Genomic DNA, 25,969 nt, shown 5'->3' with positions numbered 1-25,969 from the left:
GCATCTTCCCTCAACCCCATATAACAAAATGCAAGGAGCATAGTAGGTACTCAATGAATCTTTGTTTAATCAATGAATCATTCAAAAATGGTTTCCTTTGCAATGACCATTAGAACAGTCTGAAACACTGACCTGGCCTTCTGACATGGTATTAAGTGGTCAGAGCGTGGGAAAACAAATGCCTGTTGCGATTGCAGGTTTGACCTCTAATGTATATGTCTGTTTCCTCACCTGTGACATATGGCTCGTTAGTGGTGCAAAACAAGACCAGGGAAAGTGAATAAACACTACTGGTGTTTCCTGGACTCCAGGTTTCAAAAGAAGGGGTTTACTGTGAGTAAAAATACTTGTGGAAACTCCTGAGGCAGAGGCAGTTCACATGATGGGAAGGACATGGTATTTGGAATTTAGAGACCTGGATTTGAGTCTCTGCACTCATATCTATTGGCCGCATGACCGTGGGAAAGTAACATCATCTTTCTGGCCTGTTTCACACAGTGATATCTACTTCATAAGGTTGTTGCGAAGATTACGTGAGAGAATGTTCTAGAAACTGCTGTACAGCTGTATTGTTGTTATTTGTGGGTGAACTGAGTCTAGAACCCAAGTCTTTTGACCCCCAGACTGAAGCTCCTCTCTCGGTGCCACTTTCAGTTGTCATTGTCATTGACATCTACAAAGGACCACGCTGCCATTGTGAGCTCAAAACCATATAAGACATTGAACCGTGTAATTATAAAACAAGTTCCTGTCATTCCAGAGCCCACTTCTATCTTCTCTGGAGTTCATTCCTTTCATAGTTGGGTCTTGAATGTATGGATTTTGCCCAGGTAGATTTTGTGATCATCAAGTTCTATCTGGGCACATAAGCAAATCTGTACTCACTGTGGGTGGAATGGAAAGCGCTTGGGTGCCAGAACCTCTGTGTTCAAATCCCAGCTCTGCCACTTAAACTTGAACCTCTCTGAACTGAAGTTTCCTCTGTCATAAAAAGGGGAGAAGGAGGGCTGTGGTGAGGATTGCATGAGATTACATTCATCAGTCTCTGAGCAGGACCTGGCACATGGAAATCTCTCCACACGTGTGAGTGTACATACAAACACACCACGGCCATGAGAATAGGCACATATGCACCCAGCCCACGTAATACACAGGCACATCTTCTCCTGAAACACAGATTCTGGTAATACTAACAACCAAACAAGCCAGCTTACACAATTTCCACCATGCTCTGAGACAGCTTGAGCAGAATAAACACTTTCTTCCCTTTGTGCTTGAGAAGGTAAAATTGAAAAATGAAACTGGAATGTCAGAATAATATAAGTTGCATTGAAACTTGTGTTTAGGCTGTCAATGGACCTAACAATGGATTGTAGGGATATGTGTGTCACTCACAAACCTCCTTGATCCCCTCACTGCCCCCCCCCCGCCCCCCCAAAATTGACTGTCTTCAGCTGAAAAGAGGCCTAGGTAAAGGCTGGTTAAGTTACACTGTAAAATACGGGACCATCAATAATTTAGGTAATTTAATTCACCTAGGAGAGTTGATTATAGGATAAAGATTTATTTTGTTTATTCCTTCTCAATATGGCAGTTTATGGAGAATATTCAAAATCATACTGTGTTAGAAAAAGAAGACCACCCAATAAAAAAAATGGGTTCAAATGTGGGCTCTACCATTTGCCCCTGGAGTGACCTTGGACTTGTAATTTTTCTGAACCACAGTTTCCTCACCTGACAAGTCGGGCTAGACACCAAGAATAGCTCCCTGAGAAGTGCTAACACTTTAAACTCTAAGTTCCATTTAGATTATTACTAAGGAGAACAAATAGCTTCATGTCTGGTACAACTGCGCGTGTTTACTTTTACTTAGTAGAGGTGGGATGTCAGCAGTGATGGAGGAGAGGAGCATTTCTCTCTGCATGGATTCAGTTCACCTGGAAAGACTGGATGTAACTGAGAAGGCGTATTGGAAAAGTGTGGTTTACATTCCGACTGTACAAATGTACAATAAATCACACTGAAATCTAGAGACTCTTGGAACAGGGGTGACACTGATGACTTCAATGTTTGTATAGGACTTGTACAGGCTAGGGTTCCTTGTTGTGAACAATCTTCCCTAGAGTCCTGTCCAAGGCTACACTGTGCATAGGCGAGAGCATGGGCTTTCCCAGACGGACCAGGTTTGAATCCCAGCTTGGCCACTCCCCATGTGTTTCCAGCAGTATGACCTTTAGACCTGAGTGACAGGGGGCCCTGCCGTGGACACCACAGTTTAGAGGGCCCCATGTGGCCCTCTGCTGGCCATACCAGGGCAAGGAGTCTGAAGGACCACGAGGATGTGCTCTCCCAGAGCCTGAGTCCCCCTTACAGACCACACTTAGGTATCCAGGACCCCATAATTCTCCCCCCAACAGCTCCAAAACACTTTCGGAACACACACAGGGCCTTCCAAGGACCATTCTCCCCAAGGTATGGCCAAGAATGGCTGTTCACAGAGGGTGTGGATGAGCCACCGTTATCTCTATCACTCTCATGAACACACCCTCAGCTCTAGTTCTACTGAACTAGCTTGGTCTTCAGCTATGCCGTGATATCCCCCATGCTTAGACATCCTTCCCTCCCCACCTCCTCTGTGTCAGGCTGACACACTGATCCTCCAGTGTTTAGGTCCAGTATCTCTACCTCTAGGATGTCACCCCTGTCCCTCCCCCGCCACCACCACCCCTATCTACTCAGAGACCCCTCCCTCTGGGCTCTCAAGGCACCCTGAATGCTTCTATTTATCACCCTGAACTGTGATGGGTGCATAATACAATGGTGATGAGCACAGGTACTGCCACTTACAGGCTGTGTGATCTTGAGTGAGATACTTACCCTCTGTGTACCTCAGTTTCCTCATCTAAAGTAGGGCTACTAACAGAACTCACCTCATAGGAACGTTGTACCAAATAAGATACCATAGTAAGGCCCCTAGAAGAATGACTGGCATAGGAACTATCCATAGATGTTACTATTATTATCATTACTGATCTCAATTCCCAATGAGAATTTAAGGTCCTTGGGGGTCCGTGTCCTATTCATCTTCTTGCAACAACTCCTGTCCCCCATTGAAACAATGGAATGAGTTTGGAGGAACAAATGAATTAATGGAGGAATGAAATGAACAAATGAAGAAATGAAGGAAGCAACTGTACTGAGACTTTGGGGACACCCTATAATTAAATAAAACTAAATCTTATCCAGCATTAAACTTAGTCAATCCCATCCCATAACTTACAAAATGTAAATAGCGTATGGGTGTTTTTAAAGCCCTGAGATAACTGGAGACCTTTACACCTACTAAAGAACCAGTTTATAAAAGAGACAACGCTGTGAGTTGTGCCATAGCCCAAGTGAGAACATTTAAGTAGGAAAATTATCTCATGATGTCTCAGACTTTGGACTGAGATTTTAAATCAAAATAAAAAAATATTTATGTCTCATACATTCCACTCAGCACTGAGGCCATTAAAATACAATTCTCCTGCCATCCTTAGGAAAAACAAGTCAAGTCACTTCACACAAAACAGATCACTGGCCTCATAACAACTTAGAGAAGCTTTAGAGAGACACATACTTAATGGTTTGTCCAAGTCACTTGTCTTGCTGTTACCAGTTGTCCTCAAATGAAACTTACGTAATTTAGAACAGGATTAATTTTCAACAATGATGATTGTATCACTTCCAAGCATTACCAATCCCCCTCTTTGCTTTCTTAAGTTCACTGTCTTGTAGCACAGTACTTGCAGAGGAAGTTGATGCTTAAGTAGGAAACTGGTTTTTGGTTGTATTAAATAGACTTCTTTTGTGGTTAGATCTACCTTAGTGATTTCTTATAACAAGGTTTCTCAACCTCAGCACTGCTGACATTTGGGGCCAGATAACTCTTTGTTGTAGGTGCTATCCTGGGCACTGCAGGGTGTTAGGCACATCTCTGACCTCTGCCCACTAGATGCCTCTCACCCCCATTATGACAACCACAGATGTGCCCAGGCATTGCCAAATGTTCCCTGGGGGGCAAACTTGCCCCTGGTTGAGAGCAACTGCTCTATAAAAACCCTGAAGACAATCAGTAAATTTGTCTGGCTGGGAAATTTATGTATTCTTCTGGGATTATCTTAAATGTTACTTTCTTGCAGAACCTCTTGCATAGTTCTTCAGGCAGAATTAGTCACTTTCTCTTCCATGCCCCATAACATCCTATGAGATCTTCTACCATAGCACTTACTATGGAACTGAAGTTATCTGTTTATGGACTTGTCCTGCTATATTCCAGCTCCTCCGCATGACTGTTGTTATCACCACCATCTCCATCATCACCGCCATTGTTGTTGTCATCATCATCATCATCATCATATTCCAAGTATTGAGCTTTTTCTATGTGTCTGTCACTGGGCTAGCTGATTTTCGTGCATTATTTCTTCTCTTGACAGCACTAAAATTATTATTAAACTTATTACATAGGTAAGGAAATTGGTTTACCATGATGCTCTAAATTATATGTTTTCGGGTCCATCTCCAGCATGTGAGCTATAAGTGAGGCTGCGAGAGCATGGCTAGAAGGGCAGATGGTCTGAGAAGGGCATCACAGCCTTAAGAAAGCAATGTAGTATAGCTGGAATTTGCAGTGAATGGCAGGAAGGAGAAATAAGCAGGACGCCCCTTTACGGCCTTATATGTCATGCTAAGCACTTACACCTTATTCTATAGGCGAAAGGAGTCCCGGAGACTTTTAAGCACAGAGATGCCAGACTTCTCTTTTGGAGAGACCACATAGGGGGGCTGTGTGAAGGATTGATTTGAAGGGAGGAAAACTAAGGGCAGAAAGACCAGTTAGGAAGTCATTGCAACAATCCAAGCAAGGGGTATAAGACTCTGAAACATTTGTGCAGCAAAATTGTTGAAAATATATCTATTTGTCATGGAACCTTATTCAATAGGACAAGTGGACGAATGAGTGCATAACTGTTCTTTGGAATCTAAACATGACTTACATCTGTGGTATAGTATGACCAATAGCATCATGTAGCTCTCTTCTTTGAAACACTCTTCTCTACCTCATATTTGGGTCCTCACATCCAGGATCCTGGTGAGTGTCACCTTTCCTAAGCACATTACCAAGTTCAGCCAGCTGTCAACTAACCTTGGCTGGGTAGCAGTGGTGTGCTAGAGCCAAGACTTGCTGATTGTTAAGTTTTCAGAAAATTTACAAGCTGGTTGGCATCACATTGGTAGCTTGAGATGGGTCAAGGTAGGAGTATGAACCATGGAAATTGGGAAATGCTGAAAATTGGGGCTCCCCACCCTGCCCAGAAAGCAGGTTGTTCAACATTTACCAGCACACCACTGCCAATACATCTTTAACTGCATCTTTAACTCTCTTTACCTTTTATGAAACTATAGTATAAATTCTGTGACTTTCATAGTTTATATATGTATTGTAATTCAATGACTATTTACTGTACCACTATTAATTAAGTGCCTACTATGGACCATGCCCTGTGCTAGATCCTGGGGTTATAACAGCGAATAAATAAACTGCCCCTGCCCACACGCTTTCCTCGGATTAGATAGGGAAGCAGATATTAATCAAATAACCACATACAAACACAATCACAGCTGACACTGGTGGTACAGAGAGGAGCTACACAGTACCGGGACAGTTCACAATAAGGGGGACGCAGTCTACAGTGGGGGGTTGGCAAGGGGACGGACAATCGAGGACTATTTCCCTAAGGAAGGGGCAGTTGAGCAGAGGTCTCAGCTAGGAAGGAAGGGGAGGGGAAGAGTCTTCTAAGCAGATCAATAGCTCTGAATGGTTACCTGAGGCTGGCTTCAGTAGCTTACTCGGACTCCGGTTCTGCAGTGAAGCCCTAGAATCTGCATTTATAGTAAGCACTCCAACTGCTTCTTGATCATACTTTCAAACATACTAAGACAAGGGTTATACAAAAATATCTAGTGTTTATGGATATGCATAATGTATTGGATAGCCGTTCCTTGTGGGCCTACTGTATGGCAGGCACTGCACCAGGCACGCTTACTTGCGTTTGTGCCGCTCCTCTCCCAGCCTTGTCCCTGGCCTACCCTGGGCATCACTTTCCCCATCTTGTGCAGATGAGGGAGTTGGACTGTAGGATCTCACCGCCCAATGGCTCTAAGACCCTGAGATTGTGTTCTCACCCTCTCTACAGATGCACTTGCCAGAAAGGTTACGTGGGCGATGGCTCAACGTGTTATGGAAACATCATGGAGCGACTCAGAGAATTAAACACTGAACCCAAAGGAAAATGGCAAGGAAGGCTGACGTCTTTCATCTCGCTCCTGGGTACGCAGCGCAGCTACGGGGTCAGATTTCCACATCAAGGGCAGCCCTCTTTCGGGCAAGGGCATCTGCAAGACCCGATCATCCACAAAGGGGTGGGCAGGCCCCGCAAGGCTTGTCTGTTGGGATCAGCCCTTCTAGGGAGGGATCAGGCAGGTGGGAGGCAAAGCACAAGCAGCTGTTTCCATGGAGACAAGCAGGCATTGGGGCCAAGAGATCCAGCAATGCAACAATTAGAGAGCTGAGGACAGGGTCCTGAGGCCACCATAGATTAGCAGGTCTGTGACAACACTGAGATGGGGCAGCTACCAATGTGAAGATGGAAACCACCCTCTTTCCCTTGTCCTGTGGGTCCTCCAGGTTTGAAACAAGGTTGGCAGGTAATACTGGGAATAGAGAGGGACTAAGCCCCTGAGGTAATATCTATGTTTCTCAATGGAAGTGCTGTCTGAATTTGGGGAATAGTCTTGGCTGTGTGTGACCATCTCACACATTGCCGGATATTTAGCATCGTAGTCCCCTCAACCAATAATTGTCTGTAGTGACACATCCTCCACTAGCCCCCAGGAAGGGTGACAGCCCAAAACACCCTCCTGCATTTCCAAATGCCCTCTAGAGGTCATTATCCCACACTCCCTTAAAAATGAAATATCATAGCTGATAGCAGCGTTAGACAAGACTTTCAATAAAGTACAAATATGGCCAATCAACAGAAACTAAAACACAGACTTGACCAATCAGCAGAAGCCTTAGAATATCAGGATTTAGAATTTACCAGTCTTCAAAAATGATTTCCCAGAAAGAGCACAGATAAAGAGGTAAATATCCTCCATGGGTCAATGCTGTGCTCTCAGCATAAATCTTACTGGACAACCTGCATAAATGTCCTGCTCTTTCCAAGGCATCCAAGGGGAGTCAAGTGTTACGGGCATGACGCGGGCAATCTGCCAGGCTTCTCACAGCTTCCCTCCAAGAACTCTTAGAATGTCATCAAATGAGAGCAGACTGGGTGACAGAGTATCCTTTGCAGGCGGGGCCCTCGAGCCTTTCCCTGGATGAAGTCCAGTCGACCTCTCACCTGCCCTGTTTATGAAGTGCTGGTACACATGGCCTCCTGTGGGAGAGCACAGAGCCGTCTCTTCCATCTCAGCTTCCCCAGGGGCATGGAAACAGGGCCAGCCACGTACTTGCAGGGCACCATGCAAAATGAGAAGTCGGGGTCCTTTGATAAAAAATAATTAAGCATCTTAAGATGGCAACAGCATTAAACCAAGCATGGGGCCCTTCTGAGTTGGCTCTGGATAGAACAAGGGCTGCGTCTTTGTTCACTGAGATGGCAACAGCTCAGAGTCGGGCCCAGGGTCGGGGTACGTTTGTCTGACGATGTTGTCACATGACCCTCACAGAGCCTCTCATCCCTGGGTATCCTTGGAGCCAAGATTGTGGCTGCAGGGAAAAATCATACAGTTATGAGGAACCTTTTGGGGACCATGGCATCATGGCACCTTCCATTCTTAGACAGCTTCCCAGTTTACAGAGGGCCTGCACATGCCAATTAGAACAGTGAAGTTCTTTAGTCGAGGGCCTAAATGGTCCCCTAGGACCATGCCTGATTTTACTCCTCATGGACCACTGACCCACCTGTGTTTTCTTTCTTTGTGAATTTCGACTCCTAAGACAAAGCCTATGCCTGGCCGCTGAGTGACCTGGGACCATTCACTGTGCTGTTGCCGACAGACAAGGGACTGAAAGGATTCAATGTAAGTATTTAAAATAAATCTACATGGAGGGACTAATGCAAAAGCAAACAAACAAACAAAAAACACCTTAGTAGGCAGTACCTTGTTTTACCTAAAGTAGGAAAACCCAATTAAAATTAAACCTACTGATGATAAGATGATAACTTGGGTAAATTTCTTTCAGTGAAATATAACAACCTGACAGAAAGTACACAAATTGTAAGTGCACAACTCAATGAATTGTCACAAAGTGAATGTACTGTGTATCCAGCAAGACCATTGCCAGCTCCCTTCAAGACCCCCCTGGGTCCCGCTTCCCATCAGCACCCCTCAAGGCAAATCACTAAGAGTTCTTAAATAAGATTTGCATAATGCAAGACTGGTCACTTCCTACAGGAAGAATTAAACGAATGCATTAGCTAAGTTGTTTCTTTAAAATTATCATAAATGGTAACAGTGATAGGGAAAACTAGAAGAAAATTGCAGTCTTCAATGTGAGCAGCTGGCGTCTGAGATAATGTCATTCGAGGGAATGCAACTCCTAGGGCCTGACGGAGGGGTAGCATCATGGTGGTATCAATGAAACACTTAGATTTGATTTAATGTCGGTAATGGACACTGATTTGTGTAAAATTGGTTTATCTTAATCCAGCATACTTTGTGATGATAATTTTTGCTGCACTGATTAAAAATCCAGGAAGTTCCAGACTCTCTCACTCTAATATCTCACCACTATTCATCCATCTGAGATGAGTCTATCATTAATCTTCAGAGGTGCCCTCACTTCTCTGCTCTTGTGGAGGGGAACTTAGTAGATATTGAATGCCTCTGGGCTAGGCACTTTGCATGTGGTCTCTTGTTTAATATACAGATTGAATTTACACAAAGTTAATAAAAAACATATCTGCTGGTGGATTGGTGGCGATACCCTGACACCATGTAGATTTGGTCTGATGGGTTTCAAAAATCTTGATTGTACCGTTCAAAAGAGCCACTGATCCACTGTAACTTCATATTATTTTGTTTCCATCTGCTTCCTGGGCTCAAGGTCATTCCTTGGTGCCCGCCACCCTCCTTGCCCCTCCTTTCCACACCAGGGCACCTCCTGTGGTTTGAGAGTATACTCTGCATCAACTCCCACTCTCCAGATTTCTACTCCCTTCAAGGCCTAGCCCAGGGCAGTTGTATCTGAAAGAGCCCAAACCAGAGGGAGGATTTTGGCACTGGCTTTGATGTCTTTGATGCTGAACAAGTCAATGCATGAAATACCAATGTCATTTTCTCCTTCAAACAATGGAGACTAAAGAAACTGGCTCTCCTTTCTTAGGTAAAAGAGCTTTTGATGGATAGTAAGGCCACTCAGTACTTCGTGAAACTCCATATAATTGCTGGGCAGATGAACACAGAGCGTATGAATAACACAGACACATTCTATACCTTGACTGGAAGGTCAGGGGAAATCTTCAATGGTGAGAAGGTAAGGGTTTCTCGGATGTTCACTCTCAGAGTCGGTGCTCTTTGTGTTTGGGGGTTTGGAAAGGACTTCTTTTCTTATTCCTTGTCTGTCAAAGTACCTCCCTATATTGGAAGAAGCGGAGAGCAACATCGGAAAGGGTAAGGTTAGGAGGGTGTGCACCGTGACAGAGAGGGGGTTTCATACAGCGTGTGATTTTGCTCTGGTCTGAATTAGTTTGCTAGGCAACCATCATGCAACTGCTAGCAGCAAGGAGAAACTTCCGCAGTAGCCCATTTCCTGGAAGTATCAGCACAATGCCAGATCAGCATTCCTCTCACAAAAGGAAATGGATGGTGTTTGTTTTAGACTATTGGAGTTTATCCATCCTCTCCAGCATAACATTCCATCTCTCCTTAGGCCATTAGTTCTGTTTTGTTTTTTTAAATAGAACTATCCTCTTCCTCTTTCACAAATAGCTCTTTCTGTGACTTCATGAGCTGGGGTACATGTGACTGATGGACAGAATGTGTATGTGTGGGTTGGTGTATATGATTGCATTTCACCAAATGTCAATAGTTGACAGGTTTTTTATTGAGCCCTTACTCTGTGCAAGGTACCAGGGTAAATCTTTACTTGTTATATAAGATTCACAACAACTCTGTGAAGGAGGCTTTGCCAGAGCCAGGATTCAAATGCAGGCCTGCCTGACTCCAAAGCCTGAGTCCTTAACTAGTGTATTGTATTGTGTGTGTGAGGATGGATGGATGGATGGATGGATGGATGGATGGATGGATGGATGGATGGATGGATGGATGGAGATGTGGCTTTCTTTCTCACAAGGACATGCATGCATTCATTCATCCATTCATTTAATAAATAGTTACTAAGTCTGTAACTTATAGGTACCACATTGGAAGAAGGAATTCACCCTTCAGTTATTCATTCAACCAATATTTTTTATTGTGTGCCTTCTTTGTACAAGACACTAAAATAGATGGTGAATTTATAGTAAATAGAATAGTTTTGCCCTTTTGGAGCATGTGGTCTATTGAGGGACACTTATAATGCCTTATATATATTTAGCATGTGACAGTCATCAATAACTTGACATACTATCTCAATTGATCTTAACCTAAACCCTATGAAGTCAGCCAAGCAGATACCATCATCCCCATTTTAGGTGAAGTGACTTATCCAAGGTCACACAGCCAATAAATGGCAGAACCCAAGGACTCAGGGGTTCTGCCTTCTAGTCCAGTGCTCACTCCTTCAAGGACACCACATTAAGTTTTTTTTCCTTGGTGTTTTAGGATAATCAACTAAAGCTTAAGCTCTATGGAGGCAGCAAAAAGGTCAAAATTATACAGGGGGACATAATCGCTTCCAATGGGCTCTTGCACATCCTCGACAGAGCCATGGACAAGATGGCACCCACCTTTAAGAGCGACACTGAGGTGAGCTATTTCAGGCGAAAGTGGTGTCGCCCCCAATCCATCTTCCTTTGTTCCCTGGAGAGTCACATCCAAGAAGAAAATGCATGCCAGCAGTATGTACTTGTCCTTTATTTGTACTAGGACCCCAACCATGGGGGAGATGGGATCATTTGTCTGTTTTCAACAGAATTCTGGAAAGCTCTTCAGAGAGAAAGGCATGCAGTAGGTGCAGGGAAGATCTTGATTTTGTGACCTCTTTTATAGCCACATCTGACAATTCAGTCCAGTGACCAGTGAAAATTTATCTTTCATGCTTTATGGAGGAGAGCAGTCTCACCTCAGTAAAATTTGTTCCCTCTGACCTGTTTGATGATGGCTACAGGCTACTTCAGAATGTGCAGGTTTCAATTACTGTTTCAATAAGAAATATTTGTATAATGTTGACCAGGCCTTTTTATATCTATCCACACTGACACAAAAACTCTGTCATCAGTGTTTTAATGTGAGGGTATCTAGTTCCTAAATAAACCACCTTTATTGTTGTTGTTTTTACTGATTTTTAAACAAAATGTTTCTTTTTAGCAAACCATAATGACAATGCTACGACCAAGATACAGCAAGTTCAGATCTTTGCTAGAGGTATGTCCTTTTCATGAGTTTCTGAGAAATGTGCTCTGCCCAGTCCTTAGTAAAATTAGCAAGGGTGTTGATTATAAATTTTTTTTGAGGAATTACTCAAATATTTGTCTGAGATAGGCTGAAAATGTAAAATTTCATTTCTCAAATGCAGAAAACCAATGTGGGACATGCCTTAGATGACGATGGAGCTGGTGGATCGTACACTATTTTTGTTCCAAGTGATGAAGCATTGAATAACATGAAGGATGGTACTCTCGATTACCTTCTTTCTCCAGAGGTATTATATCCTACATACTCTGATGATACCATGTCAGCATCGCTTCAGTCTGTGTCTAGACAGGCTTTTTCTAAACTAGGTATGGCAAATAAGTAGCACATTTATTACCACCTACCCTCCCACAGCCAAGGCAGACATTAATCAATCAGAGTTCTCTGGAGCTAAGCCTGGTGTCCCAGGGCCTTAAATCTCATCAATAGATTTCCAAGTATCTGTGACCAATCAGACTGGGCACAGGAAATAAAATATATTTGCAAACCCAGATTTAAATGGTTGGTTTGATTTGTCCTGGATCTTCCAATATCGGGTTGTCGGAAAAGTCATGACGTACTTTTTGCATGTTTTTTGTTGCAAAAATGCGTCATGATTTTTCCGACAACCCAGTAGCAAAATCAATATCTTAAGTTCTCTACAACTCTAAAAACATCTAGAAAATGAATCTAAACTAGGCCATTCCAGGCCAGATCTAGGCGAAATTTAAAATGTTATTTTTACATACTCAAGCTTTTCCTGTCTGTTGCTTTCATCTCTCTCCACAATAACCCTCTGCTTCTATACCATGAGCCTGCAATTCTCTCACATTCTCCTCTAGAAAGGATATTTTTTTTACTCCTTCACATTAGGATGTAAATGACTGAAACCATTTACAGTGTTTCCTCTCCCAGAAATAACAGTCTTAAAGTGAAGAGAAGGATGGCTAATTATGGGATTTTGTTCATTAGAACATGAAATGGTAGAAGGGCCACAGGCTTTCTTCCAGTGTCCTGAAATCATGCCACCATCTTGGCAATGGGGCAGGAATACCAATGACCTGATCTAAATCAGTGTAGATTATACAGAATGGGGAGGGGCATGGGCTCAGGTCTTTCAGGGTAATAATTCCCAAGCTTTAATATGCTTAGGAATCACCTATGGAGCTTGTTAAGTAGGCATATTCTAGGACATTACCCTAAGCAGTCTGATTTAATGACACTAGAATGAGGCCCAGATATAGACATTTTTGGCAAGCAACAAATTTCTAACTCAGGTAACCCAAGCTACACTGATTTTGGAACCTGGGAACTTTTTGCCTGTATGGTTTAGAGGTTTACATGGATATATCCCTTCCTAGAATACATTCAGGTATCTACAAAGATATCTTGCTTTCAAAAAACTTTGGATTAAAAAATTATTCATCGAGGAGATAAGTCAGAAGGTAATCTCTTACACTGCAAAGAGATGTTCAACATATTAAAGGGTTCGCTACAGGTTTCCATTTAAAATGCCATATCTTTACCAGTGTCTTAAAAATGGGATGTTATTTTAAAAATATGATTCATGCTCAAATTTTCTAAACCCTAGCTATTACAGAAAACCTGTTAGACCTCTCTTTAGAACTCGCACTTATACGTAATTTTAAAGCTAAAAAAGTAATGTTGCTCCCCTGGGTAATTATTAAAATCCTGAGATAACATGTGCTCTCTGAGCGCATGAGCTTCTAATATGATACATATTTTTTTTCAAATCATAATAAAGGAGTTCTCAGATACCTAATCAGGCACACTTAGAATTAAAACAAAACCTTTTTAACTAAAATAAAAATAACTCAACCTCCCTGCTTTTCCATCAAGCACATTTGCTCCGAAAGCTCTTCTCTGTCTCCTCCCTCTCACTCCTTCCAGTGGTGGCTGGAGCTGGCCCACTCAGGCTCGTGAGAGTAGATTGTGTGTATCTCTTCCCAGCTCTGTTCAGTGAGATCGCATTGATAGCTTGAAGTCAGCCAGTGGTGATTTAGACCACAGCAACTGGCCAACACTATAAATCATGGCTTATTTTTAGCCCATAGAAGTGATTTACCAGCACACCACTGCTCCTGACTCTCAACCTCCTTTCTCAAAGGCAATGGTTTTCTTCCTGCAATGAATATAAAACTTCAAGTCTCTGTCCTGAGTCAAAAACTATTTTTTCACTTCAGTTTCTACGTGAGGAATAGAACAATCATGTCTGCCACTTTCCCAGATCCAGAGCCTGTATGGGTAAAATTTCTCAAACAACAGGAAGCTCCTTCTCTCTCCATCCATCTCAATAGCATCCTTCGATGTTATCTTCAGGGAAGAACCTCAGCTGGAGACAGTAAAATTTCCATCAGCTCTACCAATGAAATGGAAAATAAACTGATTTCATTAGAGGAATGGTTTCTAATTTTGATTTGGGAATGGCTCATTTCCTTTCCAGTGTATCTATTTCTCCCTGAAGCAAAATTTCAGTCCTGAAACCAACCCATTCCTGCACAAAAACAAAAGGAACTGATTATAAGCCTCAATTTAAAATTCCTCACTGACCTAGACAGAAATACAGGCAAAGGGAGCACGAGACTGACCTTTGCCAATTCCTAAGTGCCTTGAAAGTAAAACGGGACAAAGGGAGGTGAATTTACAGAATTCAAGGTCATATTCACAATTTGATGGAAAACTCTCTCTTTCCACCTCTGGCACCAAAAGATTTGGGTTTTTTGTTGTTGCTGTTGTTGTTATTACCTAAAACAGCTGGAAGGACGTGAATATCCTCATATGGAAAAGAATACACTACACCAAAATCTCTTCCACAATAGCACCTGGAAGCACATCCTGTCGATTTGAACTAGGCTGGACTGAATTCTCACTGAACGATGACCCAGATAAGGCAGCACACACACACACACACACACACACACACACACACACACACACACACACACAGTGGCTGCAGTGATGCTGGCCAATGCCTTTGTCCCTTTCATTCTCCCGTTTCTTGTAAAAAGGATCCAACACCAATTAATTCTTGAGGCTTTATAAATGGGTTCCCCAGTTGATCAAGTCCTCCCTATAGAATCAGACGCCTGGAAGGAGCCTACCAGTCCCTTTATTTTGCAGGTGAAGTTGAGCATCGAGGAGCTAAGTGGCTTGTCAAGGTCACACAGGGGCAGAATTGGGATTTTAGAGCTCAGGATCCTGAGGTCCAGCTCAGTGCTCTTCCCAGGATCTCCTCCTTTTATTATTTTTTTTAATTTTATTAAATTTATTGGGGTGACATTAGTCAATAAGTTATATAGGTTTCGAGTGTACAATTCTATAATATATCATCTGTATACTGCATTGTGTATTCACCACCCAAAGTCAAGTCTCCTCCCATCACCATGTATTTTACCCCCTTTACCCTCTTCTACCACCCACCTTTTCCTTCTGGTAACCATCATACTGTTGTCTGTGTCTATGAGTTTTTGTTTGTTTGTTGCTGCCCGTTTTATATCCCAAATATGAGTGAAATCATATGGTTCTTGACTTCTTCCATCTTGCTTGTTTCGTTCAGCATGATATTCTCAAGACCCATCCATGTTGTTGCAAATGGCAGGACTTCACCTTTCTTCTGGTCGAGTAATATTCCATTGCATACATGTACCATAATTCTGATTGGATCTTCTTTATCCAGTCATCTATCAAAGGACCCTTTGGTTGTTTCCATGTCTTGGCCACACCATGAATAATGCTGCAATGAGCATAGGGGTACATATATCTTTATGAATAAATGTTTTCAAAATTTTGGGGTAGATACCCAGAAGAGGGATTGCTGAGTCATATTCTTAGCTCTATTCTCAGTCCTATTCTTAATTTTTTGAGGAAGCTCCACACTGTTTTCCACAGTGACTACCAATTTACATTCCCACCAGCAGTGTATGAGGGTTCCTTTTCTCCACATCCTCCCCAACACTTATTTCCTGTCTTGTTGATGATAGCCATGCTAACAGGTGTGAGGTGATATCTCATTGTCGTTTTGATTTGCATTTCCCTAATAGTTGGTGAAGTTGAGCATCTTTTCATATATCCGTTGGCTATTTCTGTGTCTTTTTGAGAGAAGTCTCTGTTCAGGTCCTCTGCCCGTTTTTTAATTGGATTGTTTGCTTTTTTGTTGTTGAGTTGTACAAGTTCTTTATATATTTTGGATATTAGCCCCTTATAGGAGGTGTTGTTTGCAAACATCTTCTCCCATTCAATTGGTTGCATTTTTTGTTTTGTTGATGGTTTCTTTTGCTGTGCTAAAGCTTTTTAGTTTGATATAGTCTTATTCATTTATTTTTGCTCTTACTTCCCTTGCCTTTGAGGTCAAAATCATAAAACCCTCTCTAAGATCAAGGTCCATAAATTTGGTATTTATGTTTTCTTCTGTGTGTTTTACTGTTTCAGGTCTTATAATTAGGTCTTTGATCTATTTTGAGTTAATTTTTGTGTATGGTGACAAATAGCTGTCTAGTTTCTTTCTTATTTTTTTCTTTCTTTTTTTTTTTTTTTGGCTTTCATAGTGTAGGGTTGTTTTTCCCAGCATCATTTATTGAAGAGGTTTTCTTTCCTCCATTGTACGTTTTTGGCTCCCTTGTCAAAACTTATCTGCCCATATATATGTGGGTTTATTGGCACAAATGTTTATGCAGGGCCTGCCATGTACCCCATGCTGTGCTGGCTGGGGACAGTTATTATTAAGCCAGAAAGACCTGGTCCCTGCCTTCCAGGAGTTTGCAGTCCAGTTTGGTCTCACATTTCCCAGTGGTCCCCACTCTTTCTCAGCCCTTCTGCCAATGGGTATTCAAGCTTGTAATAGCATTGCTTCTATCTGCAAGTCCCACTTCTGGATACCATAAAGTAGCTGTAAGGGGAAGTTAGGACCCAGAGGCTAAGTGATTTGCTCAAGGTCACATAGTAACAGAATCAATATTGCAGAAAGCATCATTTCCATGGCTGGATAACTGGTGGTCAACTTCAACATCCTTTTTGGTAACAGGCTCTTCCCACAATGCTATTAATTTATACATATGGTGGCCATACAATTTATTATATCAGGACACTTTTGAGAGTGAATGGGATTTCCAGGACCGTAGGCGTAAACCAAGGTTGTGCCAGACAAACCAGAATATGTGGTCACTCTACCTACATGTAACTCCCCTGGCATAGGGACCAAGACCAAACGCAGAGAGAAGTCTGGGTGAATGGAACTCAGGTTTAGCAAGGTTTGCTTTCACAATGTTAGAACATGTCCCTAAAATGGTCAACCTCTTGGGCATTACTATGGTCTTGATTTGTGATCCTTCACCTTTCCAAGCCAGAGTAACTATGGCTGTGCCGCTTACAAAGCAGGATTCAAGGGCTGTGAAGTTTGTAACTCCCAGCTCTGACTCAGCTCAGAAATTGCAGCATACTGCAGCAGACCACCACCACTGCCACTGCCTTCTTCCCCCAAAGAGAGTGGTCCCCATGCTCTTCAACTCCGTACATCACTCCAGGGCACCCTTACAGGGACCACTCAACCTGCTTCTAGCCCCAAGACCCTCATGTTGCTCCACATCTGCTTCCGTTTCTTGAAGCATTCAGAACTCTTGGAAAGTTTGGAAAGGGCTTTAAAGGAGAGATGACCACATATGAGTGCACCATGGGAGTTCGGAAGGGAAAATGTCCTGACTGGATAATCCTAACAAGGGTATATCTTCCTAAATCACTAGTGTGTGGCCTGACAAGCAGATGTTTATTTATGGCAAGAGTGAAACAGAATCATAAACTATGACTGTCTTAGAAAATCAGGGATGTAGCCTTAAACATTCAGAGAGAGAGAATGGAGCAGAGAGTCTCAGAGCTTGAAGTGATTCTTAGGTTTATATCCTAAGTTAGCTTTGTGACCTTGGATGTGTCTTGAAAACTCAGTGTTATCACACATAGAATGGGTCAATAGTAGCTTCTACCTCACAGGGTTGTTGGGAGGATTGAATAAAATGTGCACATAAAGTTTTAAGAACAGCCCCTGCCAGAGTAGAAATCTGGTGAATATTAGCTATTTGGGGGATGGGGTTTTTCTCACCCTGGACTTCCCAATAATGAGATTATGAGTCATTTATTATTCCTGACTAAGTGCCCAAAGTCATTTAGGAGATCACCATAAGAGGGAACCTTGTGTTGTGTTTTCATCATTGACCAACAAAGTATTTTAATTCCTTTGCAGGGATCTCGGAAGCTTCTGGAACTTGTCAGATACCACATTGTCCCATTTATCCAGGTGGGTTCCACTTCTCCTGCCCTGTTTTTCCCTTGGTCTCAAGATATCTGACCTTGTCTTAAATTGCCGTATTTCGGTGCTAGAAAATATGTGACAGTTGTTCTTTTTCTGTAGTTCCAAGCGTACCCTTACCCCATGAATAATGATCCTGATATCAAAGAAATCTTCAAAGCCATAAAAACTCATGACATCAAAGCTCCCATTGTTTACTTTATAATCTGGCAGACTGTTTTTTTCCAGTAAGGACTTTATGAAAGCAGGTCTCTTGATGTTGCTCTCAATGTCTCTGTCTATTGTTCTCATTGCAGCTTGAGGTGGCCACCCTCATTTCAACCCCTCACTTTAGGACCATGGCCAACCAGATCATACAGTTTAACACAACCAACAATGTAAGTGAAAATTCTACCACCGGTATCATTACTCACATATTTTTGCTCTTCTTCTGTTTATTCTTCGGGTTATCCTTCCTCTATACTAGCTCACAACCTTTACAATTAGTTCATTCATTTGTTGCTTCTCTCAGCAAATATCTGCTGAGCATCTAACCACCTGTGTGAAGGCTCTTTAGTGAGGCCACACCACTGTTCAGATCTGCCAGTGGACCACTGGTGCTCCTGCTGTAAAGAATGAAAATGTCATTGCTTCTCTCCAGGGACAGATTCTGGCAAATGATGTGGCCATGGAAGAAATTGAGGTCACTGCCAAAAATGGCCGAATTTACACACTGACTGGAGTTCTCATACCTCCCTCCATCGTCCCAATTCTGCCCCACCGATGTGATGAAACAAAGAGAGAGCTGAAGTTGGTAAGGAAACTAGGAAAGTAGGTAAGGGCCCCTGAACAGCCCCACAGAGCAGAAAACCGTCCCTGCTATCACAATTCTGCAGAAACTGACAAGGAGAGTTTTACCACAGTCAGGAGCCTCATCCCAGTGGGGTTTCTGTCTTCATGAAGAGGCAGGCGTGAACTAAGTAAAGTTCCTTTGGGGGAATTTCCACAATGATAGATGCTGCCCAGGTATGTTCATTTTTTAGGGCTGCCATAACAAACTAGGTGACTTAAAGCAACAGAAATTTATTCTCTCACAGTTCCGGAGGCTGGGAATCTGAGATCAACAGATCAGCAAGGCCATGCCCTCTCTGAAGGTTCTAGGGAGGACCCTTCCTTGTCTCTTCCCGCTTCTGGTACCTCCCAGCAGTCCTTGGTGTTCCTCAGCTTGTAGCTGCATCGCTTCGACCTCTGCCTCCATCTCTGCATGGCCTCTTCCCTGTGTGTGTCACTGCATGTCCCCTTTTCTTCTTGTAAGGACACACGTCATTAGATCTAATGCATTTAATCCAGTATGACCTCAGGTTAAATAACTATATCTGTGAAGCCTCCATTTCTAAATAAGATCACATTCTGAGGGAGAACATAAATTGGGGGGCACACTATTCTACCCACTACACTTCCCCTCAAGGGACTTTACGAGGGGTTTAAAATAGAATTTCTTCTCAGGGGGGTGTTCTGGCCTAGCCAATCAACCATCGTTCCATGCTTTTTTTCAAATTCCAAACTTTCTGGTTGCCTATGAACTTGTGTAGCCTCTAATGGCCTTTCCTGTTTCCATAGCAACTTCTTGGCTCAGCTGGTTTTAATCAGAGCACCCCAAACTTCAACACTGCTGTACATGTGATCTTTCAGTTCCCACAGAAACCACAACCCCAAAGTCACAGCAATAATAGGGCTGGGTATTTCTTTTTCATGACACTTCAATAGTATTTCGATGATTGTTCTCACAATATCCTTGGAACATGAGCATTGAACAAGTACTAATGGCCTCTTTTCGCTGATTTGATTTTATTGATCCCTTTTCTTGTCATGAAGGCTGGAAATAGCTGGCTGAGCACCTGGCACAGGCTTGTGGCTGAATCCTCTGATTCCAGACTTCTTAACTGATGGAATGGCTCTGGTATATTTTAGGCTGTTATGATGGTGCTAGTCCCCTGTGCCAGTCACATAAAATCTGGGGGATTTGATTCAGCTCTGAGCACAGCACTACTTGTTAAGAGAAGCTGAAACATGGTCACATTCCCAGCCAGTCCCTGGAAGTGATTTTTGTGTGGTTCAATCCTTGACATAAATTTTGACAGATGTATCACCTGGCCTAGACCAGCATGAAGGTCAGAACAGGACACGAGAAAATAGTCTCATTTCCTGGCCCAAAGATAAAAATGTTAGGAAAATAGGGCCTGTGCAGAAAACCATCAACAATTAGACTTCTTCAGAACTCCCCAACCCTAAGCAGCCACCATTCAAGTTCAGGAAAGGAGGCTGTGGAGGGGCAGGGCAGCCCTACGTGCTTGCCTTGTTGGGGGTTGCCTCGGTCCAAGCTGTTCAAAAGCTTGTTCTCCATCTACCTGAAGAATAGTATCAAGATGTAGGTTTGTGCCGTAAACAAAAGAATTTTGATCAGATTGGGAAAAGAACTTCCCAATAGCGGCCTTAGAAAGGCATCTTCCACTATTTTTCTGGATTTAGTCAAATCTTTCTGCTCTGCATGGTTTAGGGTGGTTTTGACTAAGTCTATTAAAAGCACAAATGCATTCTCTGGAAAGTATTTAGGGCTAGCAAAGAATCGAAGCTGCTGGCACCTTCTAGAAGTCTCAGTTTTCACCAGGCTAAAACCACAGCTGTCTTTGGGCATGTATGTTTCAATTTTGGAGCACGTATTTTTGGGTTTTAGAGGTTTAATAATAGCACTCTGTATTGTTAGGGTCTGGGGTTCCTGCAGGAAACAGAATTTATCCCAATGATTCAAATGGAGAGACTTTAATGAAGAAGCTACTACAGAGAAATGGGCAGGGCTAAGGACATGAACAAGTTATGCTGAGGCATCTAGGGAGAAGCAATGGCAGGAAACCATGACCACCCCTGGACCAAAGGGTCACAGGGGTATCAGGGAGTAGAGTTACTTGAACCCATGAGAGTAGGAAGAGTGGCAGTGACGACCATCAGGAGCTATAGGGATGGTTCCTAAGCAGAGAGAGAGAGCAGGAAAAACAATACCTTGACCTTGCTCTGCACCTCCCAGCCAATATCTTGCTGGTGCATCCCATTGGTCAAGACCCACTGGAAGTGGACAAAGGAAACCCAAGAGATCTTCTTTCATGATCTCCCTGCTGGCGCACAGAGCCCAATACAGAAGGTCAGAGAATGGGTCTGGAGAGATTTGGATGCACACACTCCTTTCTTTCCTCCTGAATTCACAACCAACCGAGGAAGATGCCCATGAGACAAAGGCAGAGATTCAAAGCTCAGCCTCATTACTTCTAAGCTCATTGGAGAACAAGGACTTCATCTTAATACTTCATCCTTGGCGCAAGTGGACAACTATCATGTCCCCTCAGAGACAGGGGCCTCTCTACACAGCAGACAGTTGATCAGAAGCCTGAGGCCTGTGGACAGTCTGATCCTAAAAGACAGAGAGGAAGGGGCTGAGCAGGCTCAGTTACTTCTGCCAACCCTCTCCTGCATTGGATTCATTCCTTCTCTCTGGGGAGGAGTCAGTAGGGGGTGGGGAGAGAGGCAGGGAGTGTTGCTCTGGTGAAAGGCCCTTCATAGGGAGGAAGCATGAGACCAGACAGGGGGGTCGCCTGCTCCCTCCTACGGGGGTACCTGTACTGACCCATCGTCTTCTCTTCCAGGGCACTTGTGTGAGGTGTTCCGCGGTGCTTCAGAGCAGATGTCCTGCTAACTCCGAGCCCACAGTGAGTGTGACACCTTCAGGAAAACACACATCACCCAAGCAGCCCCACTGGTGTGGTTTCTTATCTTTTCTACCTTCCTCTTAAAAGATATTAACTCCAAGTGGGGTTAATATAAGATTAGCTCTTAGCCTACTACCTGGGAAATGGTATAAAGACCACCCACAGATCTGCATTTGAACCCTTGCATTTGAACCTTAAGTAAGTTGCTTAACCTTTTTACTCCAATTTCCTTCATCTGTAAATAATAATAGTAATAATAATAACCACAACAACAGGATTAGCATAGATTAAAAACCCGAGCACAATGCCTACATCAGGTAGTCATTCAGCAAAGGTTCATTCCTTCTCTACTTTCCCTCTTAAATAAAATCCAACATTTGTGTTGGGAAGGCAAAACTTTCCCTCCACAACCTTAGGGTCTCCCGCTGGGCCTCAAAATTAAGTTGACATAAAACAGGCTTACAGGAGAAAAGCATACAGATTTGTATACCTACACGGGAGCCGCCACAGGAGCACGAGGACTCGAGCAGTGGCAAAACCCAAACGCTGACTTATATAGTAGGTTGAACAGAGAGGCAATTTTGAAAAAGGAACTATAATATTTGGGGAGGCTAAAAGTCTGTTTGTAAGATTCTTCTTGGCTTCAACTCCCTGTCCGTGGTGACAAAGTATTTCTTCATTCCTGGTAGAGGGAGGACATCTTTCACATAGAAGTTTTAGCTCCTGTTTTCAGAAAGAAAAGGGAGATCAGAGTGCCCCTTTTCTATCTGCTGTTTTCCAGGTACCTTTAGCTCCAAATAATCCTTATGCCCAAGTGGCATATTTTGGCATGGCATAATCTGCCACCTGTGATTTGCATTTGCTCTTCCCCAGTGTTATTCTAGAGAGAAATCTCAAGAAAATGCTGCTAGAACCATCAAAACCTTTCCAAGTTTGATTGAATTCCACACACTTTTATTGAGGATTATAGTGCTGGTTCTAGGGGCAAAAAGAAGAATAGGGTACAGTTCGTTTTATTTTGTTTTTGTCTTGAGAAGCTCTAATCTAAAAGGGAAACAGACAGTTGTACAACAATTCACAATTCATACGCCATGTACTCTATTGGTGGGAAAAGCGAAGTGTTCTAGGGTAAAGTTGATGATAGAAATTTCTGCCTATAAGTGCATCCTCAGAAAAAAACTTCCCAACCAGAAGTTTCTTTCAACACTAGAATAAATCACCAAGGAAGGTGATGAGCTCTTTAATGCAATCCTATCGTGAAGTATTTCATAAAGCAAAACATTAAAATTGAATAGGCCTAAGTGATCAGGTATTTATTTTGCTTAATGAAACCCTGAGTCCTTCAGTACGCTGCCAAACAGGGAAGATGGAGAGGAAGGAGGAAAGACGGAATTGTGTTGGCGGGAGTCACAGCAGGTACTGTGTGCCAAACATTGTTCTAAAGGCTTTACCCAGCAAACCTATAGGAGGTAGGTGTATTATTATCATAACCACTGTGTCATCAGAGGACTGAGGCAAAGAAACATACACCGCCTGGCAGAAGGTCACTCAGCCGATACGTGGCAGAACCATAATCCCAAGGAAGGAGGAGGAAGACAGGAAAGAAAGATGGGACACACGGCTTGGAGCCAGAAGAGCCCCTAAACTGCCCCTCACATGCTCCCATGATCTATACGTGGCTACTTATCCTGAGATCTAACAAAGGCACTAGATATTCCTTCCTCGGTGAGCATATCTAAGATTTTAGGATTTTATAGTCTGCGAAGTTCTCAATGCTGTCTTCTTGAGCAAGAGCGTAAGATGAAGGGGTAAGGTCAACATCAACATTTATCTAACCTAAAGTCAGAGCCAGGGACTCGTGCTGAAGACAAAACTTGAGATCAGCATTATTGCCCCATTTCACAGATTAGGCAGCTGAGGCCCACAGAGACTACATGATTTGCCTGTGATACCCTCAAGTTCGTAGGTGGTAAGGTGGGTCCCATTCTCCGGACCTGCCGCTTATGACCAGTGTTCCTTAGAAAAATGATTTAACCTGTCTGGGCATCAGCTTCCTCATCTACAAAAAAGGGATGAAAAATATCCACATGAAGTTGAAGACTGATAACCTCACTGTTGACTGTGTCTGACTCTAGTAAGTTCTCAATGCATTGTAGTTCTAGATAATAATGAGTGGACATTGGGGTTAGAGAAGAAAAGGGTGTATTTAAGTGCGCTTCCCCCACCCCAAGAGAAAAACTCAAATTATCACTATGGGGGGCGGGTTGATCTTTCTTAAAAAATAGAGATGAACTCTTCACTGACTCAAAAATTTCTGTATAAGAGGAGTTTGGGGGGGGGTAACTGATTGGAAGGGAAGGCTAAGCCATCTCCAAGATGAACATGAGCGTGTTTCCTGATCAATTAGCGATGTCTGCCACAGCATGCAAAGGGGCAGAAAGACGCACGTGCCCCGCCTTGTGCAAACCTTGGCCTGTATTCTACCAAAAAGGGAACAGAATACCTAAAGATCGCGACCACGCTCTGCCCAGGACCCACACATGTTGGCGTGATCTAGAGCAGCTTCCTGGCATGGATGGTAAAACGGAAGTAGAGGATCTAGTGTATGTAACCAAGAGATGCCCAGAGGACAGCGAAATGCAGACTGCAATGCTTTTTCTCATTGGCTTTCTTCCAGGCACTCTTCACACACAAATGTGTCTACACTGGCAAAACACGGAGCCTGAAGAGTGGCTGTGCCAGATACTGCAATGCCACTGTGGAGGTGAGCAGTAGGTGTGGCTGGCGCCCTCATTTATCCAGGCCAGCAGGGCTCACAGCAGCCAGCAGGGCTGGGCAGCTCCAAGGCCACTCTCTTGGGCCCCAGGTTCTGTGCAGTCACAGGCTGCCTGTGGGGCCTTGGCCATGTCTCCCTGCAGGGGAAACGAAGGGCAGATTCTCTATATGGCAGCCAGGTCACCCCCTTCCCTGCGGCCACCCCTCCCACAGGGCCCTGTGGCTTTTAACACAGAGCTCCCACTCCCGACGCCCCCCACACAGCCCACCCTCTGTCTCTTACCCTCATTCCCACCTCGGAGCGTGTGCACTGGCCACTCATAACCTCAGAGCGCTCTTCCAGGTTTCCTTGGGGCTCAGTCATCTCTCAAGTCTCCATTTAACTGTCACCTCCACCCAATCCACAGTGGCCTCTCCAGTTTCCCCCATCTCTGTCCCTACCTGTCACCACTTTATTAGGGTCCTTGGTTTTCTTCAGCACTGACCACTCTCTGAACCACTCTCTTGTGACCACACCCCATGAGCACAAGCCTTCATCTGTCTTGTTGACAGGTGCCAGAGCCAGGCTGGCCCCTGGGGTCAGCTCTCAGTACATTTGTGGTGAACAGATGGCTGAGCACTAGCCATTCTGTCATCTGCCAAAGAAAAAGTCCAGCTCATAACGGGGGCGGGGGGGGGAGGGGCTAATGCTGTTTATGATAATAATAGAAATGAAAATCTATCTCCTTTGAGGAAGTGACACTCTGCTCTGGGTTTCAAAGGGCAACACACATTTTGTTTCCCAGGTACCAACGTGCTGCAAAGGTTTCTATGGCCCCGACTGCAACCAATGTCCAGGAGGCTTCTCGAACCCGTGCTCGGGAAATGGACAGGTGATAAAGACAGTCCCTGATGCATACGTTTTCAGGAATGCTGAGGTTGACCTTTCTTAAGTCGAAAAATGATTTTTGAACCACTGAACCAAAAAATGATACAATGCCAGCCATTATTCCCAGGAAGTAAAAATAAAAGATCAGTTACCACAAGAATAGGTAGCTACATTAGAAGGAATCTTTTGGGGAAGGGGATGGAGGGAAACGTACAGGGATGCAGCTTCTAGTCTCTGCTTTCCTATTGCTGACTGCATGACCTTGGGCAACTCAGCGAGGCTCTCTGGACCCCTCCCATGGGAGACAGCAGGCTTGGCTGCACTGATCTCCAAGATTCCTTCCAGGTGTAAAATTTTATGATACTTAACAACAACAACAACAAAAATAATAATAATAATAGCATTGCCCAGTGATTGCTTTTTGTAACCTATTTGCAAAACCCAGTGAAATATAAAGGTCAAAACCTAACTCACCTAGGGCGGGCCAAGTGGCTCAGTTGGTTAAGAGCTTGCTCAAGAGTGCGAGCTCTGAGCAACAGTGGTTCGATTCCCAGCCCGAGCTGAGCTGCAGCTGAGCTGCCAACAGGTGGCAGGATGGCTTAGCTAAAAAAA

General features: G+C 43.5%; 2 protein-coding genes across 2 annotated transcripts in view; one reads left to right on the top strand and one right to left on the bottom strand.

Annotated features, from left to right (window-relative positions):
- Positions 1 to 25,969, bottom strand: part of NT5DC3 (5'-nucleotidase domain containing 3) — a 204,881-nt gene that overhangs the window by 30,011 nt on the left and 148,901 nt on the right. Inside the window, exon 15 of the mRNA XM_019651874.1 lies at positions 886 to 981. Coding sequence (XP_019507419.1) covers positions 886 to 981 — 96 coding nt within the window. The remainder of the gene's footprint in view (positions 1 to 885; positions 982 to 25,969) is intronic.
- STAB2 (stabilin 2) overlaps positions 1 to 25,969 on the top strand; it is a 145,820-nt gene that overhangs the window by 29,958 nt on the left and 89,893 nt on the right. The window contains exons 10-21 of the mRNA XM_019651878.1: positions 6,237 to 6,370; positions 8,045 to 8,127; positions 9,434 to 9,583; positions 10,873 to 11,016; positions 11,578 to 11,634; positions 11,786 to 11,911; positions 17,912 to 17,965; positions 18,274 to 18,354; positions 18,618 to 18,770; positions 21,652 to 21,714; positions 24,392 to 24,478; positions 25,275 to 25,361. Coding sequence (XP_019507423.1) covers positions 6,237 to 6,370; positions 8,045 to 8,127; positions 9,434 to 9,583; positions 10,873 to 11,016; positions 11,578 to 11,634; positions 11,786 to 11,911; positions 17,912 to 17,965; positions 18,274 to 18,354; positions 18,618 to 18,770; positions 21,652 to 21,714; positions 24,392 to 24,478; positions 25,275 to 25,361 — 1,219 coding nt within the window. The remainder of the gene's footprint in view (positions 1 to 6,236; positions 6,371 to 8,044; positions 8,128 to 9,433; positions 9,584 to 10,872; positions 11,017 to 11,577; positions 11,635 to 11,785; positions 11,912 to 17,911; positions 17,966 to 18,273; positions 18,355 to 18,617; positions 18,771 to 21,651; positions 21,715 to 24,391; positions 24,479 to 25,274; positions 25,362 to 25,969) is intronic.

Source organism: Hipposideros armiger, unplaced genomic scaffold (genome assembly GCF_001890085.2).
Source record: "Hipposideros armiger isolate ML-2016 unplaced genomic scaffold, ASM189008v1 scaffold_168, whole genome shotgun sequence".
Lineage (NCBI taxonomy): Eukaryota > Metazoa > Chordata > Mammalia > Chiroptera > Hipposideridae > Hipposideros > Hipposideros armiger.
The sequence above is the reverse complement of the archived record's forward strand: the minus strand, read 5'-3'. Positions and strand labels throughout refer to the sequence as shown.